This window comes from Plecotus auritus (assembly GCF_963455305.1).
Source record: "Plecotus auritus genome assembly, chromosome: 7".
Taxonomy (NCBI): domain Eukaryota; kingdom Metazoa; phylum Chordata; class Mammalia; order Chiroptera; family Vespertilionidae; genus Plecotus; species Plecotus auritus.
This window is the reverse complement of record NC_137774.1, coordinates 172,924,241-172,940,938: the sequence shown is the minus strand read 5'-3', so window position 1 is coordinate 172,940,938 and position 16,698 is coordinate 172,924,241. Positions and strand designations below refer to the sequence as shown.

The window sequence follows — 16,698 nt, the reverse complement described above, 5'->3', positions numbered from 1 at the left end:
TATCATGTAAAGATCATTTTACTGAAAATTACACTACCTTGAAAAGTATTCTCATCTCTATAAAATTGAATATTCAGGTTTGATTTTTAAAAAGATAAAGAATTTATTTCTGAACAACCAGCTGGATGGCCAGTCAAACCAAAGAAAAAAATATTCTGCTCTTGCTCCCCAGGAAAATTACCGTCCAAATCTCAAAATGGTAGATTTGGTTTGAAACACTGAAATTTTGCAGGGATTACTGCATGCTCCCAAAGGTTAAAGGGGATGATAAAGTGTAGTTTGGACTTTCATAAATGCTAAAAATTTATAGTCAAAAGAAAATTTGAGATGCTGTGTCTATAGCTCTCATTCTTTTTATTTCTAAAAAAGAATAGCCATCCACTCTGGACCTGAAAGATACCCGATACATGTAGGAGTCTCCTCAGCTCTAGCAGGAACCTCTGCTGTGGGAGTTAGACATTTCTGAAGCAGACTCACTTATTTTGGTTTCCTATCTCTTTTAAATGCATATGCGTACAATTTGAAATGAGGAACCGACTAAGCAAACATCATTGCCGGACAGGGTGAAGTAGATTAGTATATAAGAGCAAAACATTGAAAAGGTTAGTAGTAATCTTTTAAAAGTTCTTTGATGCCCTTGGTTTGGCTCAATGGATAGAGCATGGGCCTGCGGACTGAGGGGTCCTGGGTTTGATTCCAGCCAATGGCACATGCCAGGATTGTGGGCTCAATTCCCAGTGGGGGGCGTGCAGGAGGCAGCCAATCAATGATTCTCTCTCATCATTGATGTTTCTGCCTCTCTCTTCCTCTCCCTTCCTCTCTAGAATCAATAAAATATATATATTTTTAAAATTCTTTGAAATAGTGAGCCAACTTTATGATTGAGTTAATAATTTCAATCCAATAATTTAATAATTCAGATCTCCTTACATTTATAAAAACAAATATATTCTGATCTAAAGAGTGAAGTGAGGATAAATGTGTTAACTTGATCATGGTGGTGATTTGCATGCCTTTGAAACACCTTTATCCCATATTTCCTGCAATATTTTACTCTTGCATCCTACTGTATAATAGGAAAGCTTATGTATGTTTAAAAATTCAACCGATTCCAAGTAAAAGGTAAAAAAAAAAAAGAAAAAAGAAAAAAAAAAAAAGAAAAGAAAAGAAAAGGAAAAAAAAGCCCTCCAAAGTAAAATATGAAGTCCCAGGAAAGAAATAATGGGAGATCATCAGGAAATTGATAGTTATTTTTATAATGTCTTCTGCTTCTCTCAAGGTTATTGTTTTAAACAATGTGAATGAAGTGATTCCCCATCACATAACTGACAAACACGTTTCACTGTGTTACAGGCATAATAGGAAGTAAACTCTTCACGGACATTCTTCTTGACTTGGTGACGCTAAACCTTGGGACCAACAGCCTTCCCAGCAGTTGGCTGCACCTCACTCAGCCTGAGGTAAGCATCCATTTCGGGTGGGTTTCAAGGCTCTGAGAATTTTTATTTGATCAATAAATCAATAGTTTTAAGAATAAGCAGTTACTCACACAGCATCTGACATTTCGTAGGCAACCAATAAAAATTGAACGATTGCGTGGATGAACGTAAGACACGTGCTCAGTCTTGGAAGAAAGAATGAGGATGCTCACAGTCAGTGAAACATGATTGCGCCCATGAGGCTCAGCCCCTAAGCTTGTGGCCATTGCTACCTGATGGGACGATCCTCACTAGTAAAAGTAGATGATTCTGGCAGTTCTTGCTTTTCTTCTTCCTCTGTTTCTCAAGAATGTGTCAGAAGACAAACTGGTTAAGGAGTATTTCCCTACAGGCAGCCCCTTTATCACTTTTCTCCCTCCTCTGTTGAAAACGTGCAAAATCAGCTGAAACCGGTTTGGCTCAGTGGATGGAGCATCGGCCTGTAGACTGAGGGGTCCCAGGTTCGATTCCGGTCGGGGGCACGTGCCTTGGTTGCGGGCACATTCCCGGTGGGAGGTGAGCAGGAGGCAGCTGGTCGATGTTTCTCTCTCATCGATGTTTCCAACTCTCTGTCCCTCTCCCTTCCTCTCTGTAAAATATCAATAAAATATATTAAAAAAAAAAAAAAAACGTGCACAATCAACTGGGACACATGTATACATTCACGTAACAGTAAGCAGAAACCCAAATGTCAAAGAAGCGGAAGATGAAACGCTCTCTAGGTGCTGACTGCCTGGTGTAGAGCGGCCGAAACCCTTCCCCCAAATCTCTTACCAAGACACATGGGCAGATAGAGCGTCACGCTAGAATCATACAAACATTCCAATGGCATATCCTGTTTTCTTCTAGTTTCAGGAGTTAACATCGTTAATAACAGTAAACTCGGAGTTGGTAGACTGGCGGAAATTCCTGTTAGTGACCTCGCTGCCGTGGCCCATCCCTCTGGAGGAGGAGCTGCTGGAGACCCTGCAGAGGTTCAAGGCCGTGGACGAGGAGCAGTCGGGCACCGTCACTTACGAGCAGTACATGCAGGTGGCTAGCGACGCCCAGTGGCACTAATCCCACACCACTTTCTGCCTAAGGAGGCAGATGTGACTGGGGCCCTTCACCAGAGCAATTCTGGTAGAGGGCGGAGTCCAGATTGCAGAGGAGTGAGGGCACCATGAGGTCTTTAGACAGTGACCAGAAGAAAAAAACTCATTTATGAGAAGCGTGGGTAAGGAAGGAGTGAGAGTGAAATCCCATAGGTGAGAAGGGCCTGCATTGCTCATTGCCTGCCTGTAATCGAATCCCCCGTCGCCGACCAGTTCACACGGCTGGCAGACACAAAGATGTCCACGCTTGTAAGATGCTCATTTTGAAAAGAGTGATACCCTAGATGCCTGTATCTCAGGTGCATGCCGCCCCGGAAAGGTCACCTCCCTCCCGCTTCTTTCCTCCCGTATGAACGCCAGCCCCGACGTCCTCACGCTCTCACAGCTGAGCCAGAGGGAGGAGCACTCACATGGTAAGAAGCTCCCGTCAAGGCTGATCAGACCCGCTCAGGTGACTGGGCTCTGACTTCCGTCCCAAGGAGAGCCGTTTATGAATTCCGAACAAGTTGTCCCGAGCTTCCAACTTGTGAAGGTGACTTTTCTCTTTGGCTCAAGACTTTTAACCAGGGGTCCTCAAACTATGGCCCGCGGGCCACAGGCGGCCCGCCGAGGACATGTATCCGGCCCGCCGGGTGCCGCTGCCTGTCCTGCTTAGCAGCCGACTCGTCCCGGGCCCGCAGTGCGCATAGGAATTTGTTCATAGTTTGTTTTTTTTAAAAACTATAGTCCGGCCCTCCAACGGTCTGAGGGACAGTGAACTGGCCCCCTGTTTACAAAGTCTGAGGACCCCTGCCAGTGGGCACTGTGCAGTCACCCGCCTTCACTGTTTACAGTGCGTGCCCGTTAACACAGGATATCCATTGAAACATCCCTTTCCACAAACAGGAGATGAGCAAAGGGTGTTAGCGACTTTTACCGAAGTCCCGAGCCAAAACCAGAAAGCTCCTTTCCCAAAGGCATGAGTTTCTTTTCTTTTTTTTTTTTTAATATATTTTATTGATTTTTTTATATATATATTTTATTGATATTTTACAGAGAGGAAGGGAGAGGGATAGAGAGCTAGAAACATCGATGAGAGAGAAACATCCATCAGCTGCCTCCTGCACACCTCCCACTGGGGATGTGCCCGCAACCAAGGTACATGCCCTTGACCGGAATCGAACCTGGGACCCTTCAGTCCACAGGCGGATGCTCTATCCACTGAGCCAAACCGTTTAGGACCAAAGGCGTGAGTTCCTTAGGGAAAGCTGGCTGCTGCCTTTGGAGGAACTGAGAAACGCTTCCTTGGGCACGGCCTGTGTTTCGGGAGCAGCTGATTTCTGAAGTCTGCCCTCTCCTCTTGCCCCCACAATCCCCGCTCCTCGGGAGCCCCGGAACAACGAGGCCATCTGGGGAGGCCCCTGGACCATCCCACGTCAGGACTTCTACAGATTTCCCACACTCCCCAGCTCACCAGAAGCAGTTCTTTTATGGGAAACGTCCGACAGCTTCTAGGGCCAAACCTGGTGGGATTTATTGCAAATGCCACATGGCAACGGGGAGATGGTATAGGAAGCTTCCTCGCTGAGATGAAGTTTTCCGGGAGAGAAAGGCTCTCTCCTCTGCTGTTTCTCTTGTCTGTCGTCTTTCTCTTCTTCTGACTAACTGCAAGTTGGCCACAGCAGCCACATGAGAGAGCGCGCTGACTTCCCGGCTCTTGCGATGGAAGGAGACACGAGGTTTGTGAGGTCAGGGCCCTGCGCCTCGGCTCAGCCTTGCATGCGAGCACGAATGCCCGCACGCCCCGTGCTCCCCGCAGCCCCGTGCTCCCCGCAGCCCTGCAGCCGCCGTCACACGCCTGCCTCTGTCATGTGTGATGTGCAGTCACTCTCACGTGCAGCTCTGTGATGTGCAGCTCTCACTCCTGCTCTCGGTGAGCGTGCGCGTCATCGCAGGCTTCGTGAGCCAGGCGTCCTAGGGTTCCAGCAGTGCGGTCGTTATTGTCTAAGCAGGGGTCCTCAGACTTTTTAAACAGGGGGCCAGTTCACTGTCCCTCAGACCGTTGGAGGGCCGGACTATAGTTTAAAAAAAAAAAAAAAAAACTATGGCCCTAACCGGTTTGGCTCAGTGGATAGAGCGTCAGCCTGCGGACTGAAGGGTCCCAGGTTCGATTCCGGTCAAGGGCATGTACCTTGGTTGCGGGCACATCCCCAGTAGGGAGTGTGCAAAAGGCAGCCGATCGATGTTTCTCTCTCATCGATGTTTCTAACTCTCTATCCCTCTCCCTTCCTCTCTGTAAAAAATCAATAAAATATATTTAAAAAAAAAAAAAAAAAAAAAAAAACTATGGACAAATTCCTATGCGCACTGCGGGCCCGGGACGAGTCGGCTGCTAAGCAGGACAGGCAGCGGCACCCGGCGGGCCGGATCCATGTCCTCGGCGGGCTGCGTGTGGCCCGTGGGCCGTAGTTTGAGGACGCCTGGTCTAAGGAGAGGCATTGAATGATAAAACCCTTTGGCCATATTTTAGCAAGAGCGTTCCAAGGGCATTTCCATGTTTTAAGGAGAAATCACCTCACTCCCCAGTGAGGCAGGGTGTGGTGGCCTGAAGCTCGCTTTGTCCATTTCAGCCCTGCTCTACCGGTTCAGGTCAGCATTTCACATTGTAAACGTTTTCATGGATGACTTTTTTTTTAAACACCGTAAGTTGTTTTCCAACTCGGTTATTTTGTTCTTTCTAATGTGGCCCTCTCGTGTGTGAAACTTATTTTTAATCCTCACCCAAGGATATGTTGTTGTTTTTACATTATTGTTTTGGAGAGAGGAAGGGAGAAAGACAGGAGAGAGAGACCACTGATGGGTGGCCTCCCATATGTGCCCCGACCTGGGACCCAGCCTGCAACCTAGGTGTGTGCTCTGACTGGGAATCAAATCGGCGACCCTTGGGTGCACGGGACAATGCTCCCAGCAGCTGAGCCACACTGGCCAGGGCATGTGTGAAACATTTGAAACAGTTTTGTAGTTTCTGAAATGCTATAAATGTTTGGAAAACTAATCTAAATGAACCATTGGTTTTAAAAATCAAGGAAGATCCCTGTGCACAGAAACCGTCGGATGTGGAGTTGAGAGTTGGCCGAGCGATGGGGGGAAGGGTAGGGATCCTAGCTCTGTCTCTTTATTTCCACTCTGGCCTCTTTTACTATTTCCTCTTTATTACATGTACTCAGCAATTTGATTGTTATGTTCCCCCATGTAGTTATTTTTCTGCTCGGGGTTCATTGAGCTTCTTGAACCTGTGCGTTTTTTAGTTTTTGTTTAATTTGGAGAAATTTCGGGATATTTTCCCAAATATTATTTTCTGCACCCTCTGCTTTCTGAAAATCCAGTCACATGTTTATTGACCCACAGGTACTGATGCTTAGCTCAGTTTCCCCAGTCTCCTTTCCTGTACTGTATTTGGTATTCATTTCTATCTCTGTGTCTTCAAGTTCACTGATTATTTCCTCTGCCACAGCGACCCTACTATTAACACCATCCCGTGGATGTTTCATTTCAGGTATTGTACTTTTTAGAAGCTCAGGTTGGGTTTATTTAATTTATTTTATTTCTTCCTTCATTATGTGCATGTTTTTCCTCCACGTCCTTGAACAAGTGAAATATATTTAGAATCGCTAAGTGAATATAACCTTGTCTGTTCATTCTATCATCTGTTTCATTTCTGTGTTTGTTCATTTCTGTTGATTGATGTTTCTTCTGGCTACAGGTCATATTTTCTAGCTTCTCTTGCATGCCAAGTAACTTTATATTGGATGCCAGATGGTGTGAATTTTATATTGTTGGGTGCCCAGTTTTGTATGTTTTACATGTTGTCAGACATGCAGAGATGTTACTTGAGTCAGTTTTATCATTTCAAGGTTACATTAAGATTCGTAAAGATGTGTCAAAAAGAAAGTAGAGAACATCTGAGCAGGGACTGATATGACGAGATGAAAGTTGTGAGAAGGTTGATGTGGTTGCATGGTGCAACTAAAACAAATAAGAGGGTGACTGGACACATAACCAGCTCCGAGGTGACTGGGGGAGCCTGTGAGGGAGTAACGAGCTTCCACGCCAGTATGGCAGCCTGGGAAGGGAGAGATGGGCAAGACATCGCCAAATGGGAATCCAGGGATTTCATAATTGGTGTTAGATACGGGCTGAGAAACAGCGAGGTCAGTAAAAAGTAGGCCTTTGAGCTCTTGAGTCAGCTAGTGAGTTACTCAACAAAGACTTTCCAGAACCAACAATGGGCTCTGAGAACAGACAGCAACTCAGGCAGGGCGTGTGGAATGCGAGCTGCTGTCACTGGTGCAGTCCCCTCCAAAATATTACTGTGTGAGCAAAACCTAGGGCAATGACCTTCAAGCCTCATCGCATGTTCCAAGTTCAAACACAGCTAGCATCCCTAATTTGTGGATTTTCATTTGTAAATTATACATGTGTGCTACTGCAACTGATATATTATAGACATTATTACATTATAAAAAATAAAAATTACAAATGATCAAAATACATGCAAATGCTAGTTCTAGTATTTGCTCCTGCATCCCCAAGGTTTCTCCAACCCACTTCTGACACCTGCACAAGGTGGGTTCAGGCTCTGCGGCTTTTAGCGGAACAATTATATCTCAGCATGCTACATTAATAATTTTTATTTTTGTTATAGGCTGGTCTGTGGTTTACAGAGGATGAAGATATAAAAATTCCAGAAAATCCTCTTGAACCGCTGCCATTCAATAGGCTGGAGCATCTCATACAGGTAATGACGGAGATCTTTAAAAACATTAATACTTGGCCCTGGCTGGGTGGCTCAGTTGTTAGTTGTTTGGAGTATCATCTCATATACCAAAATGTTGCAGGGTTGATTCCCTGTCAGGGCACATACCTAGATTGTGGGTTTGATCCCCAGACAAGGTGTGTAAGAGAGGCAACTGATCTAAATTTCTCTCTGACATCAATGTTTCTCTCTCTCTCTCTCTCTCTCTCTCTCTCTCTCTCTCTCTCACACACACCAACAAAAACATATCCTTGCCCTGGCCAGTTTGGCTCAGTGGATAGAGCATTGGCCTGTGGACTGCAGGGTCCCAGGTTCAATTCCTGGTCAGGGCACATGCCTGGGTTGCTGGCTCAATCCCCAATAGGGGGTGTGCAGGAGGCAGCCGATCGATGACTCTCTCATCATTGATGTTTCTATCTCTCTCTCCCTCTCCCTTCCTCTCTGAAATCAATAAAAATATATTTAAAAAACAAAAACACATCCTTGAGGGAGGACTTTTTTTAAATTGAGTACTTTAACACTGATCAATTCCTTTGTCTTTTCTTCCACTTGTATAATTTGTTTTAGACACCACTGTCACCCTCCAATTCCTCTGCTCCATCCGCCAGGGAGAGACTAACACTCACTAAGTGACAGCACAGAGGAGCCCTGGGGAGGAGGCAGGCCCCACTCCTAGGTATAATCCTGCTGTTGACCCTCTAGGTGATCTTGGACACGTTCCACCACCTCTCTGGCTTCCCTCCTCTCATCTGTCAAATAAGCTAAGATGTTACTCACCACATTTGTCTCTAAGTGCCCTTCCAATTCAAAAAGCTTAGGATGCAAACGGTCATTTTACCTATATATGTCTTTGGTCATTTCTTTCTGATTTTGTCTAACATGGTACAACATACCAACAGTTTGCATATGGTATTGGCCATGGCCCATTGGATTTTCATTATCACCTAAAATACCAAGAGTAACTATTGATACTAGTACTATAATAATAGTGGTAATACACTGATGATAAAATAGAGTAATGCTGTTACCTTCTATTCTTGAGCCCACAATAGAAAGCAATACCTTAAAATCTAAAAACTACTCAGACTTCAGTGTAAATGTTTAGAATATGAAAATATGCCAAACTCAATAAGCTAGGAGAAGTGTTGGAGGATAGATTTAGACACCGCAGCAAACTGTGTAGATCGATTATTCCATTTCCAGCCAACCATGAGTCCGAAATTGCCGAGCAAAATTGAACATGACTCCAGTTATAACCTCAAAGTGAGCAATTTCCTTCCATTGAATGGCATATTATGAGCACCTCTGCTAACTGCGAGCGGAGAGCAGGGAGGAGAGAGGGCCCAGGAATTACCAGGAGCCCGAGACAGGTGGCAGTTTCAGGGGCAGCTTTTGGTTTGGGTTTTCCGTGTGTTTTACAGTGGGATCCTGAGGGGCTGAGGTCAGTTCTGTAAAGCTTCGCGAGGCCATCTCTCTACGATTTTGTGAGCAAATCTGCAATGACATGAACAGGTCCTTCATTCCTTGGCAAGAAACCAGCAGACTGAATAGCACCTTCCCTTCCAGACAGCAGTTTTTAGAAATGTCAGACAAATACCATATGATCTCAGTCATATGTGGACTCCAATGGACAAAATAAAATGATGAGCAAAATAGATCCAGAGGCCTGGAGGCATGGAACAGACTGGCAGCTGTCAGAAGAGAGGGTGGTTAGGGGACTGGGTGAAAGAAGGTGAAGAAATTAAGCCAAAAAAACACATATGCGTAACCCATAGACACAGACAACAGTGTGGTCATGGCCAGAGGGAAAGGGGGTGGGGTGGGGGGGCAAAGGGAGGATGTATGGGGCAGAAAGAGACCTTGCTTGGAGCGAAGGGCGCACGATGCAGTGTGCAGATGATGTTTTGTTGAGTTGTACACTTGAAACCTGTATGGTTCTGTGAACGGATGTCACCCCAATAAATTCAATTTTAAAAATTAAATTCAATTGTTAAAAAGAAGAAGAAATATCAGTCGAGGGCAGAGCCTTTCAGTTGCTCACCCTGCCGCTGAAGCCAGACAGCAGACAGTGTGGGTCACCCCCGGGACCGAGTAGCAGCAAAGCAGGAAAGGGCCAGCCCCCTCTACTCCTCGTCCTTCTGGAAATCCCTGAAGCAACTCAAAGGCAGGTGATAAGGAGAGGAAAACGCATGGTCCTGGATGAAGCCACGAGCGGCATCATGACCCCTGAGAAACCTAAGGATGCCTTAGCCTCCGAGGGAGTTTCTAAGCATCTCAGCCTGCCTCCGGGCCTGGCTTACAGCAGACACTCAGTACACGTTTGCTAAAAGGGTGGCTGGATGAATGAACTTACAGATCCCATCCAACTCTGATTCTTTTCTGCTTTGTTGGCATAACCAATTTTATGCATTTTCCTATAAACATTATTTTTATTTACAGGTTTACTAGATTTGCTGAGTATCAGAAATTTCCTTTTCCATCTTCATGTATGTCTCAGTAGATGTGCCCACGGTTGTAGGGATTGTTGGTGACAGAGAACGGCATGGTATTTCGGATCGAGGCCCTTGCTCCTCACAGCGCAGGCCAGGCCCAGCAGCCCTGGAGCCCCCTAGGAGCTTGCTACACGTGCGAGACCTCAGGCTGCTCCAGACCATCGGCTTCAGCAGAATCTGTATTTCGAACAGATTCTCCGGGTCACTGTATGCACATGTTTGAGAAGAGCCAGTCACTTCCCCAAACGGATCCAACAGGTCTTAGCTGTGGCCTGTGGGTCTCAGGCCATGGCCTCAGCTTTGCAGGGCCCCAGAGGATGTTAGGTTCTCGCGTACCAGCTCCTCATGCTGCCAAATGCACATGACGCTGTGCATAGAGCTGGCCGCCCCCTGGGGCCTCAGCATGAGAGGGAGACTTAGCAAACAACGCGACTCAGTGGGTAGCGCACTCTCTCCCTGGAGGTGAGCCCACGTTCCTGTCAGCAGATTAAGTATGAAGTCCAGAGCACGGTGGGCCCGTCTAAAGGTTTTAACGGCGAGAGCCCCAGTAGCCTTGGGCATGGTTGGCTCCCCCTCTCCCCACGCCACACAGAGAGGGGTGTACCGGAAGCTTCAGGCTCAGGACTCAGGACCTAGTTTGTCAGGGTGGTGCTGAGCACAGACCGAGGGGTCCTTGCTCTTGGTTTCTCTTTTCCTACTTAACATGTGGTCCCCACCACCTTGATGAGCACATTTTTTCCTGAATACGTTAATGCCATTGGTGAGCATACAGTTTCCTTTACCATTAGAATTCCAAGCCCTACTTTTTAGGGGGGTTTTTTAATTTTATTTAGCATATTCTTTGTTTACTGTCATCCATGATATGTTCGTTTTACTGATTCTGTCCTCAGAGAGTGACCGTTTTCCACAGCTGCTGGGCAGAGGGCGTCCGCATGCCCTGTCCACCGGCTGACAACCAGAGGGCGTGCCATTGACGTTTGGCTGAAACCCTCTGTGTGTGGCAGTTCTTCTTTAGGCTCTTCGCCGACCCTGAGAAGCAGCCACCCCTGCTCAACTACACACAGATGCTGCTTTACTTTGCTTGCCACCCAAACCCCGAGGAAGGGGTCTACAGGGCGCTCAGTGTGGCCATTGGGACGCACATCTTCCAGCCAATCGAACTGGTTCCTCTTCCTATAGAACAGGTAATTGAGTTCCAGAAATGGACCAGCCCTGGGGTCTGGGGGGGGGGGGGGGGGCGGGGGGAATGCCAGCAGGTCCTACACGTCTAACAAAGACTGTGTTCTTTTCCTTTCTGTATTTTCCTGGATAACTAACACAACCAAGTTGCACATACTAGGTCTTCAATCAGCCTTATTCGGTTGGACCACACTGTCCAAAAAAAAAAAAAAAAAGGCTTTTGTAGTCGTCAACATTTGCTCCAAGTTTCTTGGCGGAATCAACGTTTTCTCTGTAAAGGACAGCCTTTCTTTTGCATGAAGTGTTAATCCTGATAAATGAGAAAGACCTGGGGTCAGCCCATTCTATTTGAACGCTTTATGGAAATCCTATGTAAAACCCACCCAGCCGAAACTGGTTAGGCTCAGTGGATAGAGCATCGGCCTGCGGACTGAAGGGTCCCAGGTTCGATTCCGGTCAAGGGCATGTACCTGGGTTGCGGGCACATCCCCAGTAGGGGGTGTGCAGGAGGCAGCTGATCGATGTTTCTCTCTCATCGATGTTTCTAACTCTCTATCCCTCTCCCTTCCTCTCTGTAAAAATATCAATAAAATATATTTTTTTAAAAAAGTGTTTAAAACCCACCCAGACTTTAGACACATCCCACGTGTGTGTGACGCCGGTAGGGTTTCAGGCCAAAGCCCATCCTCCCGAAACCCAGGCGCTTTGTGTCACCTGTATCCGGGGACAGAGAAGCTTAACATCTAACAAAACCCCACGTTCCCCTTGGACGTCTAAGGCATTGGCATTGCTGGGCTTTTTCCAGTGAAAAAAACCCCGGCCAGGGTACGAATGAATCTCCTTATTAGTTATCCATTGACATGGCATTTTAGGCTTGCCCTGACCTTTTGAGGATACATCTGTGACTCTCATGATGGAATGTCTTTTCTGTTCTTCCTCGGTGGTCTCTCTGTGGAGAGATATAAACAGAGGCCCGGAGAAGGTGGGGAGCCTGGCTGATCTCTGAGAGAAGAGCATTTCAAGTGAAGACAGCAGTAAAGGCGAAAGCCCTAAAGTGGGGTCACGTCTGGTGTGTTCCAAGCAACAGAGAGTCAGCCGTTGTAGTTGGAGAGGAGTGAGCTGGAGGAGTGGTTGGAAAGGAAAGTGGGGGAGAGAGAGCTCAGAGGGCTTGGCAGGCCCTGCCAAGAGATGGGACCGGACGTCATTGGAGTGTGGCCATCTGACTGACAATGTGTGGCCTCCCAGGCTGCGGTATTGAGACCAGACTGCAGTGGGCGGAGGGGCGGGGGGAGGCGCGCAAAAGAGGCAAGAAGGAGAGCTTGTTATTCAGGAAGGCGGTTGCTTACCCATGGAATCCTTTTGCTAAGTTATTTCTACCTTGATTTGGGGACAACATGTTACCCCAAAGTAGTTGCCACATAACAAGTATTCAACTGTTTGTGAACATGGCAGGAAAGAAGGGAGGAAGAGAGAGGGGAAGGAATAAAACCCAGTCTCCAAGGTAAAGCAGAGGAGAGCAGCTATTCCAGGCAGAGACAAAGACAGGATCCATGAGGCTGCCAGGAGCGAGAGACCAGGAAAAAGGACGCCCATGCTAGAGCTGTTGCTACAGCAACAGACAGCTGCCTTGGTGGGTAGCAGCCAAGCCAGCTAGCAGGGCGGAACCCCTTCTATCCCTGAATCGCCCATTCAGAGTCAGCCACTGCCCCACCCAGGAAGCAGCTCCCCTGGAGGGCTTCTCTCAAGAGCTCTTTGAAAACCCAAGGACGCTGCTGCACCTGAACTGACCCACAACCAGAGAACAGCAGAGTGAACCGGAGAGGAGCCAGGGATGGAATGCACGTGTCCCACACCACGCGGACTGGCCTGTTCCTGGCTGGAGTGAACCCTAGGAGGTTTGACCTACAGGATCCACCCACCTCCCTCCTTCTTGCTCATGCCTGTCCTGCCATCCTGCACCCAATGATGCGGCTCTGTTCCTGTGCCCTTTCCAACTGTGTTCTAGTTTCCCGGGCAACCTCATCCCAGGAAGCCATCATGAACCTATTCAGAAATCACACCTCCAGTGGATTCATAGCCACTCCCAAAGCACTGAATCAGAGCTCTGCTTTTGCTTTCCACATAAACAGCTAGAAATCTCCCGGATATTTCAGCTTTTCTTGCTGGCTGTTCTCGTTGATGGGGCCCAGAACTCCTGTTTAAACCCCCTTCTTCTTGGGTATTTTAAAAGGCGTTCGAGAGCGGAGCACGAATGAGTATGCCCTAGTCCCAGTGAAACTTGAAGTAAGTTGACACGTTGGAAAATGGTTCATTCTGACCCATGCTAATGTTAATGCCATTGGTTAGCATGCAGTGTGGGGTTATGATGTTGGAATTTAGTAACCGGTCAGCTTGAATCTCCCAGAGTTTGCAAGTCTTGTTAAAGCATCTTGGCAGAGCCTTGGAGGCGCCGGGGTTGGAAATACACACATTTTTATTCCATTTGGCTCTTTGATGCTTTGCCCCCATTGGTCCTGTTAGTGACCTGCTCCGCCCTGAGATGCGGGAATGAACTGATTGCATATAGAAATGCGTGGTCTGGCACCATTCCGGAGACGCATCTGCTGGGAGGCCTCCAGGGCTGCCTCTGGGCGATCGCCGAGTGTGACATAGCATTTGCTAGGGCCACAATCCGATGACAATGTAACTCACACAGAATTTTGATGCCACTAATAATTGCTCATTCAGGCGCACCGGCTCTTCTCCTCTCCCGCCTCCTGGCTTTGATCACGCACCTCCGTTAAAAACCAAACCGTGGTCTTTCCAAGATGGGTGTTGAAGAAGGTCCCTCTACACGCCCTGCAGTCCTGCCAGGAGGCCGAGCTAGTCTCTCTGGTCCCAATCTCAGCCTCGCTCCCCTCTCCCCTCCCTCTGAACCATTAATTCCACTCTGTCCCAACCCCTAGAGAGCAAAAATAGCAAAAATTTTAAAAGCATCCTCTGACACTAATAAGTTAAGGATTAAAGTGTTACCCTTTAGCTAAAATTGAAAAATGACTTATCCATGCTGATTGTGTCAGGCCTTGGACCAGCTGGATCCTGTCTATGGAGAGAGTGCGGAGAGACCAGGTCCCTTCTCTCTTTAATTGTGGTATCACCTGCTCCTTTAACCTGACTGGTCATTGGCTCACCCACAGGCTCTGTCTTTATGTATCCACACAGCCTCGTTGCTGCATCTGAATAGGAATTCATTCATTCTTCACTCACTCAGCAGGCGGTTTCACCTCTCTAAGTTCCTTTCACTGCTCTGGGGAATTGTTGATGGGCAGCCACTGTGATGAGCCCCAGGCTTCCTAGGTGGAGACAAGGCCAGTTTCACATTTCTGCCATGTAGCGTTTCAGCTGTTTAAAATGGAGAAGAGGATGGATGGATGGATGGATGGATGGATGGATGAATAGATGTGCTTAATTCCAAAATCTTCACTTGATAGAAAATCCCCCCCCCTCTCTCTCCTTCCTCCCTCTCGGTTAGATTTAATTGCCAACAGAATGGGGCTAGGATTCAGACATGATTTTCATTTTGGCCAGCATATTCTCTTCTTGACTGTGTGTAGCTATCAGGGGTGGGCAAACTTTTTGACTCAAGGGCCACAATGGGTTCTTAAACTGGACCGGAGGGCCGGAACAAAAGCATGGATGGAGTGTTTGTGTGAACTAATATAAATTCAAAGTAAAGGAGCGGAGGAGGGGAGAGCAAGAGAACCGGATAGAACAGCCGGATCCGGCCCGCGGGCCGTAGTTTGCCCATGGCTGAGTTTGTGGTAGGCACTATCATTCCATGGCCTACCAAATAGGTGACAAAGTTGGTGCTTTTTAAATGCCTCTGTTACTGGGAAGAATTCAGTCTGACTTCATGTTCTCTTCATTTATTTGTGCAGACCTACTTCTTTACCGATGAGAGTCCACTTCAGGACTATTCTGAACCAGAGGAGACCTTTTTCAGTGCGTTAAGGGAATTCAGAGAGGAAAGGGAGGAAAAGGAACAAGAAATTCCTGAAAATCCCAACACTGAAAAGATTTCTTTGGAAATGCTGCTCAGTGTGTTCCGAGCACAAAACAAAGCCCAGGACGCCAACAGATTTGCCTGCCACCTGAGGGCAGAGAACGCCTACTTAGAGGTTGGTCAGACTCGGTAAAGGAAGCCACCTGTGCATAAGAAAAGTTGCCCCAAGTTGAAGCATATTTTATGGAATTTCTTTATTAAGTAAAAAAACACTTTTTAACATTTGCAGAATTGTAAAATGAATTAATTTTACTTTTTTTAAGAACTTCATAAAGGTATTTGAGGATCTGGGTGCCAAGAATCTGGAGCCGATCGAAGTCGCGGTTCTTTTGAAGCATCCTTTTATTCAAGACCTGATTTCAAGCTACTCAGGCTATAAGATTCCTGTGAGTATTACCCAAAGGCATCCTCGTGTGGCTGAGCTCAGGTTGGAGTGTAGTGGCACATTCAGATGTGGACTAGCAGGAAGGGGGAAGAAGCTGGACTCAGCCAGACAGGGTCTGGAGAAGCTGAGCTGGGATGGCATCCGGCCAGCTAGGCCAGCCTACGGTACCCCAGGCAGCAGGCCAGGCACAGTGCAGATATCTATCAGTAATAGGGGTCTCTTAGTACTATAGATAGTACTGGAGATACTAAGGATAGTAATCTCGATGCTATAGATTGGGGTCCTCAAACGACGGCCCGCGGGCCACATGCGGCCCACCGAGGACATGTATCCGGCCTGCTGGGTGCCGCTGCCTGTCCTGCTTAGCAGCCGACTCGTCCCCGGCCCGCAGTGCACATAGGAATTTGTTCATAGTTTTTTTTTTAAACTATAGTCCGGCCCTCCAACGGTCTGAGGGACAGTGAACTGGCCCCCTGTTTAAAAAGTTTGAGGACCCCTGCAGAGAAATACTAGGGATAATACTCTCAGTGTAATGGATAGACTAGAAACACTAGAGATAGGACTCTCAGTGCTATGGGTAGTATTAGAAATACTAGGGGTAGTACTCTTGGTGATATGGATAGTGCTGGAAATGCTAAGGATAGTACTAGAAACACTAGGGGTAGTACTCTCAGTATAATGGATGGTACTAGAAATACTAGAGATGGTATTCTCAGTGCTATAGATAGTACTAGAAATACTAGGGATAGAACTCTCAGTACTACAGGTAGTACTAGAGATACTAGGGGTAGTACTCTCAGTGCTATGTCTAACACTAAAAATATTAGGGATAGTATTCTCAGCACTATACATAGTGCTAGAACTACAAGGGATAATGCTCTCAGTACTATAGATAGTACTAGAAATACTAGGGAGAGTACTCTCGGTGCTATGAATGGAACTAGAAATACTAGGGGTAGTACTCTCAGTACTGTGGATGGTACAAGAAGCACTAGGGGTAGTAATCTCAGTACTGTGGATGGTACTAGAAGTACTAGGGGTAGTACTCTCAGTACTGTGGATGGTTCTAGAAACACCAGGGGTAGTACTCTCAGTACTGTGGATGGTACTAGAAGCACTAGTGGCAGTACTCTCAGTACTGTGGATGGTACTAGAAGTACTAGGGGTAGTACTCTCAGTACTGTGGATCTGCCTCATCAGGACCATAAGACTACCTTGAATCTACAACAGAAG

The 16,698-nt window shown here is 47.0% G+C and overlaps 1 protein-coding gene across 1 annotated transcript in view; it reads left to right on the top strand.

Moving 5' to 3' along the window:
* LOC308255281 (sperm flagellar protein 2-like) overlaps positions 1 to 16,698 on the top strand; it is a gene marked incomplete at its 3' end in the record, with an annotated part of 136,593 nt that overhangs the window by 112,967 nt on the left and 6,928 nt on the right. Inside the window, exons 30-35 of the mRNA XM_080682505.1 lie at positions 1,354 to 1,460; positions 2,328 to 2,510; positions 7,257 to 7,349; positions 10,864 to 11,043; positions 14,956 to 15,195; positions 15,344 to 15,466. Coding sequence (XP_080538631.1) covers positions 1,354 to 1,460; positions 2,328 to 2,510; positions 7,257 to 7,349; positions 10,864 to 11,043; positions 14,956 to 15,195; positions 15,344 to 15,466 — 926 coding nt within the window. The remainder of the gene's footprint in view (positions 1 to 1,353; positions 1,461 to 2,327; positions 2,511 to 7,256; positions 7,350 to 10,863; positions 11,044 to 14,955; positions 15,196 to 15,343; positions 15,467 to 16,698) is intronic.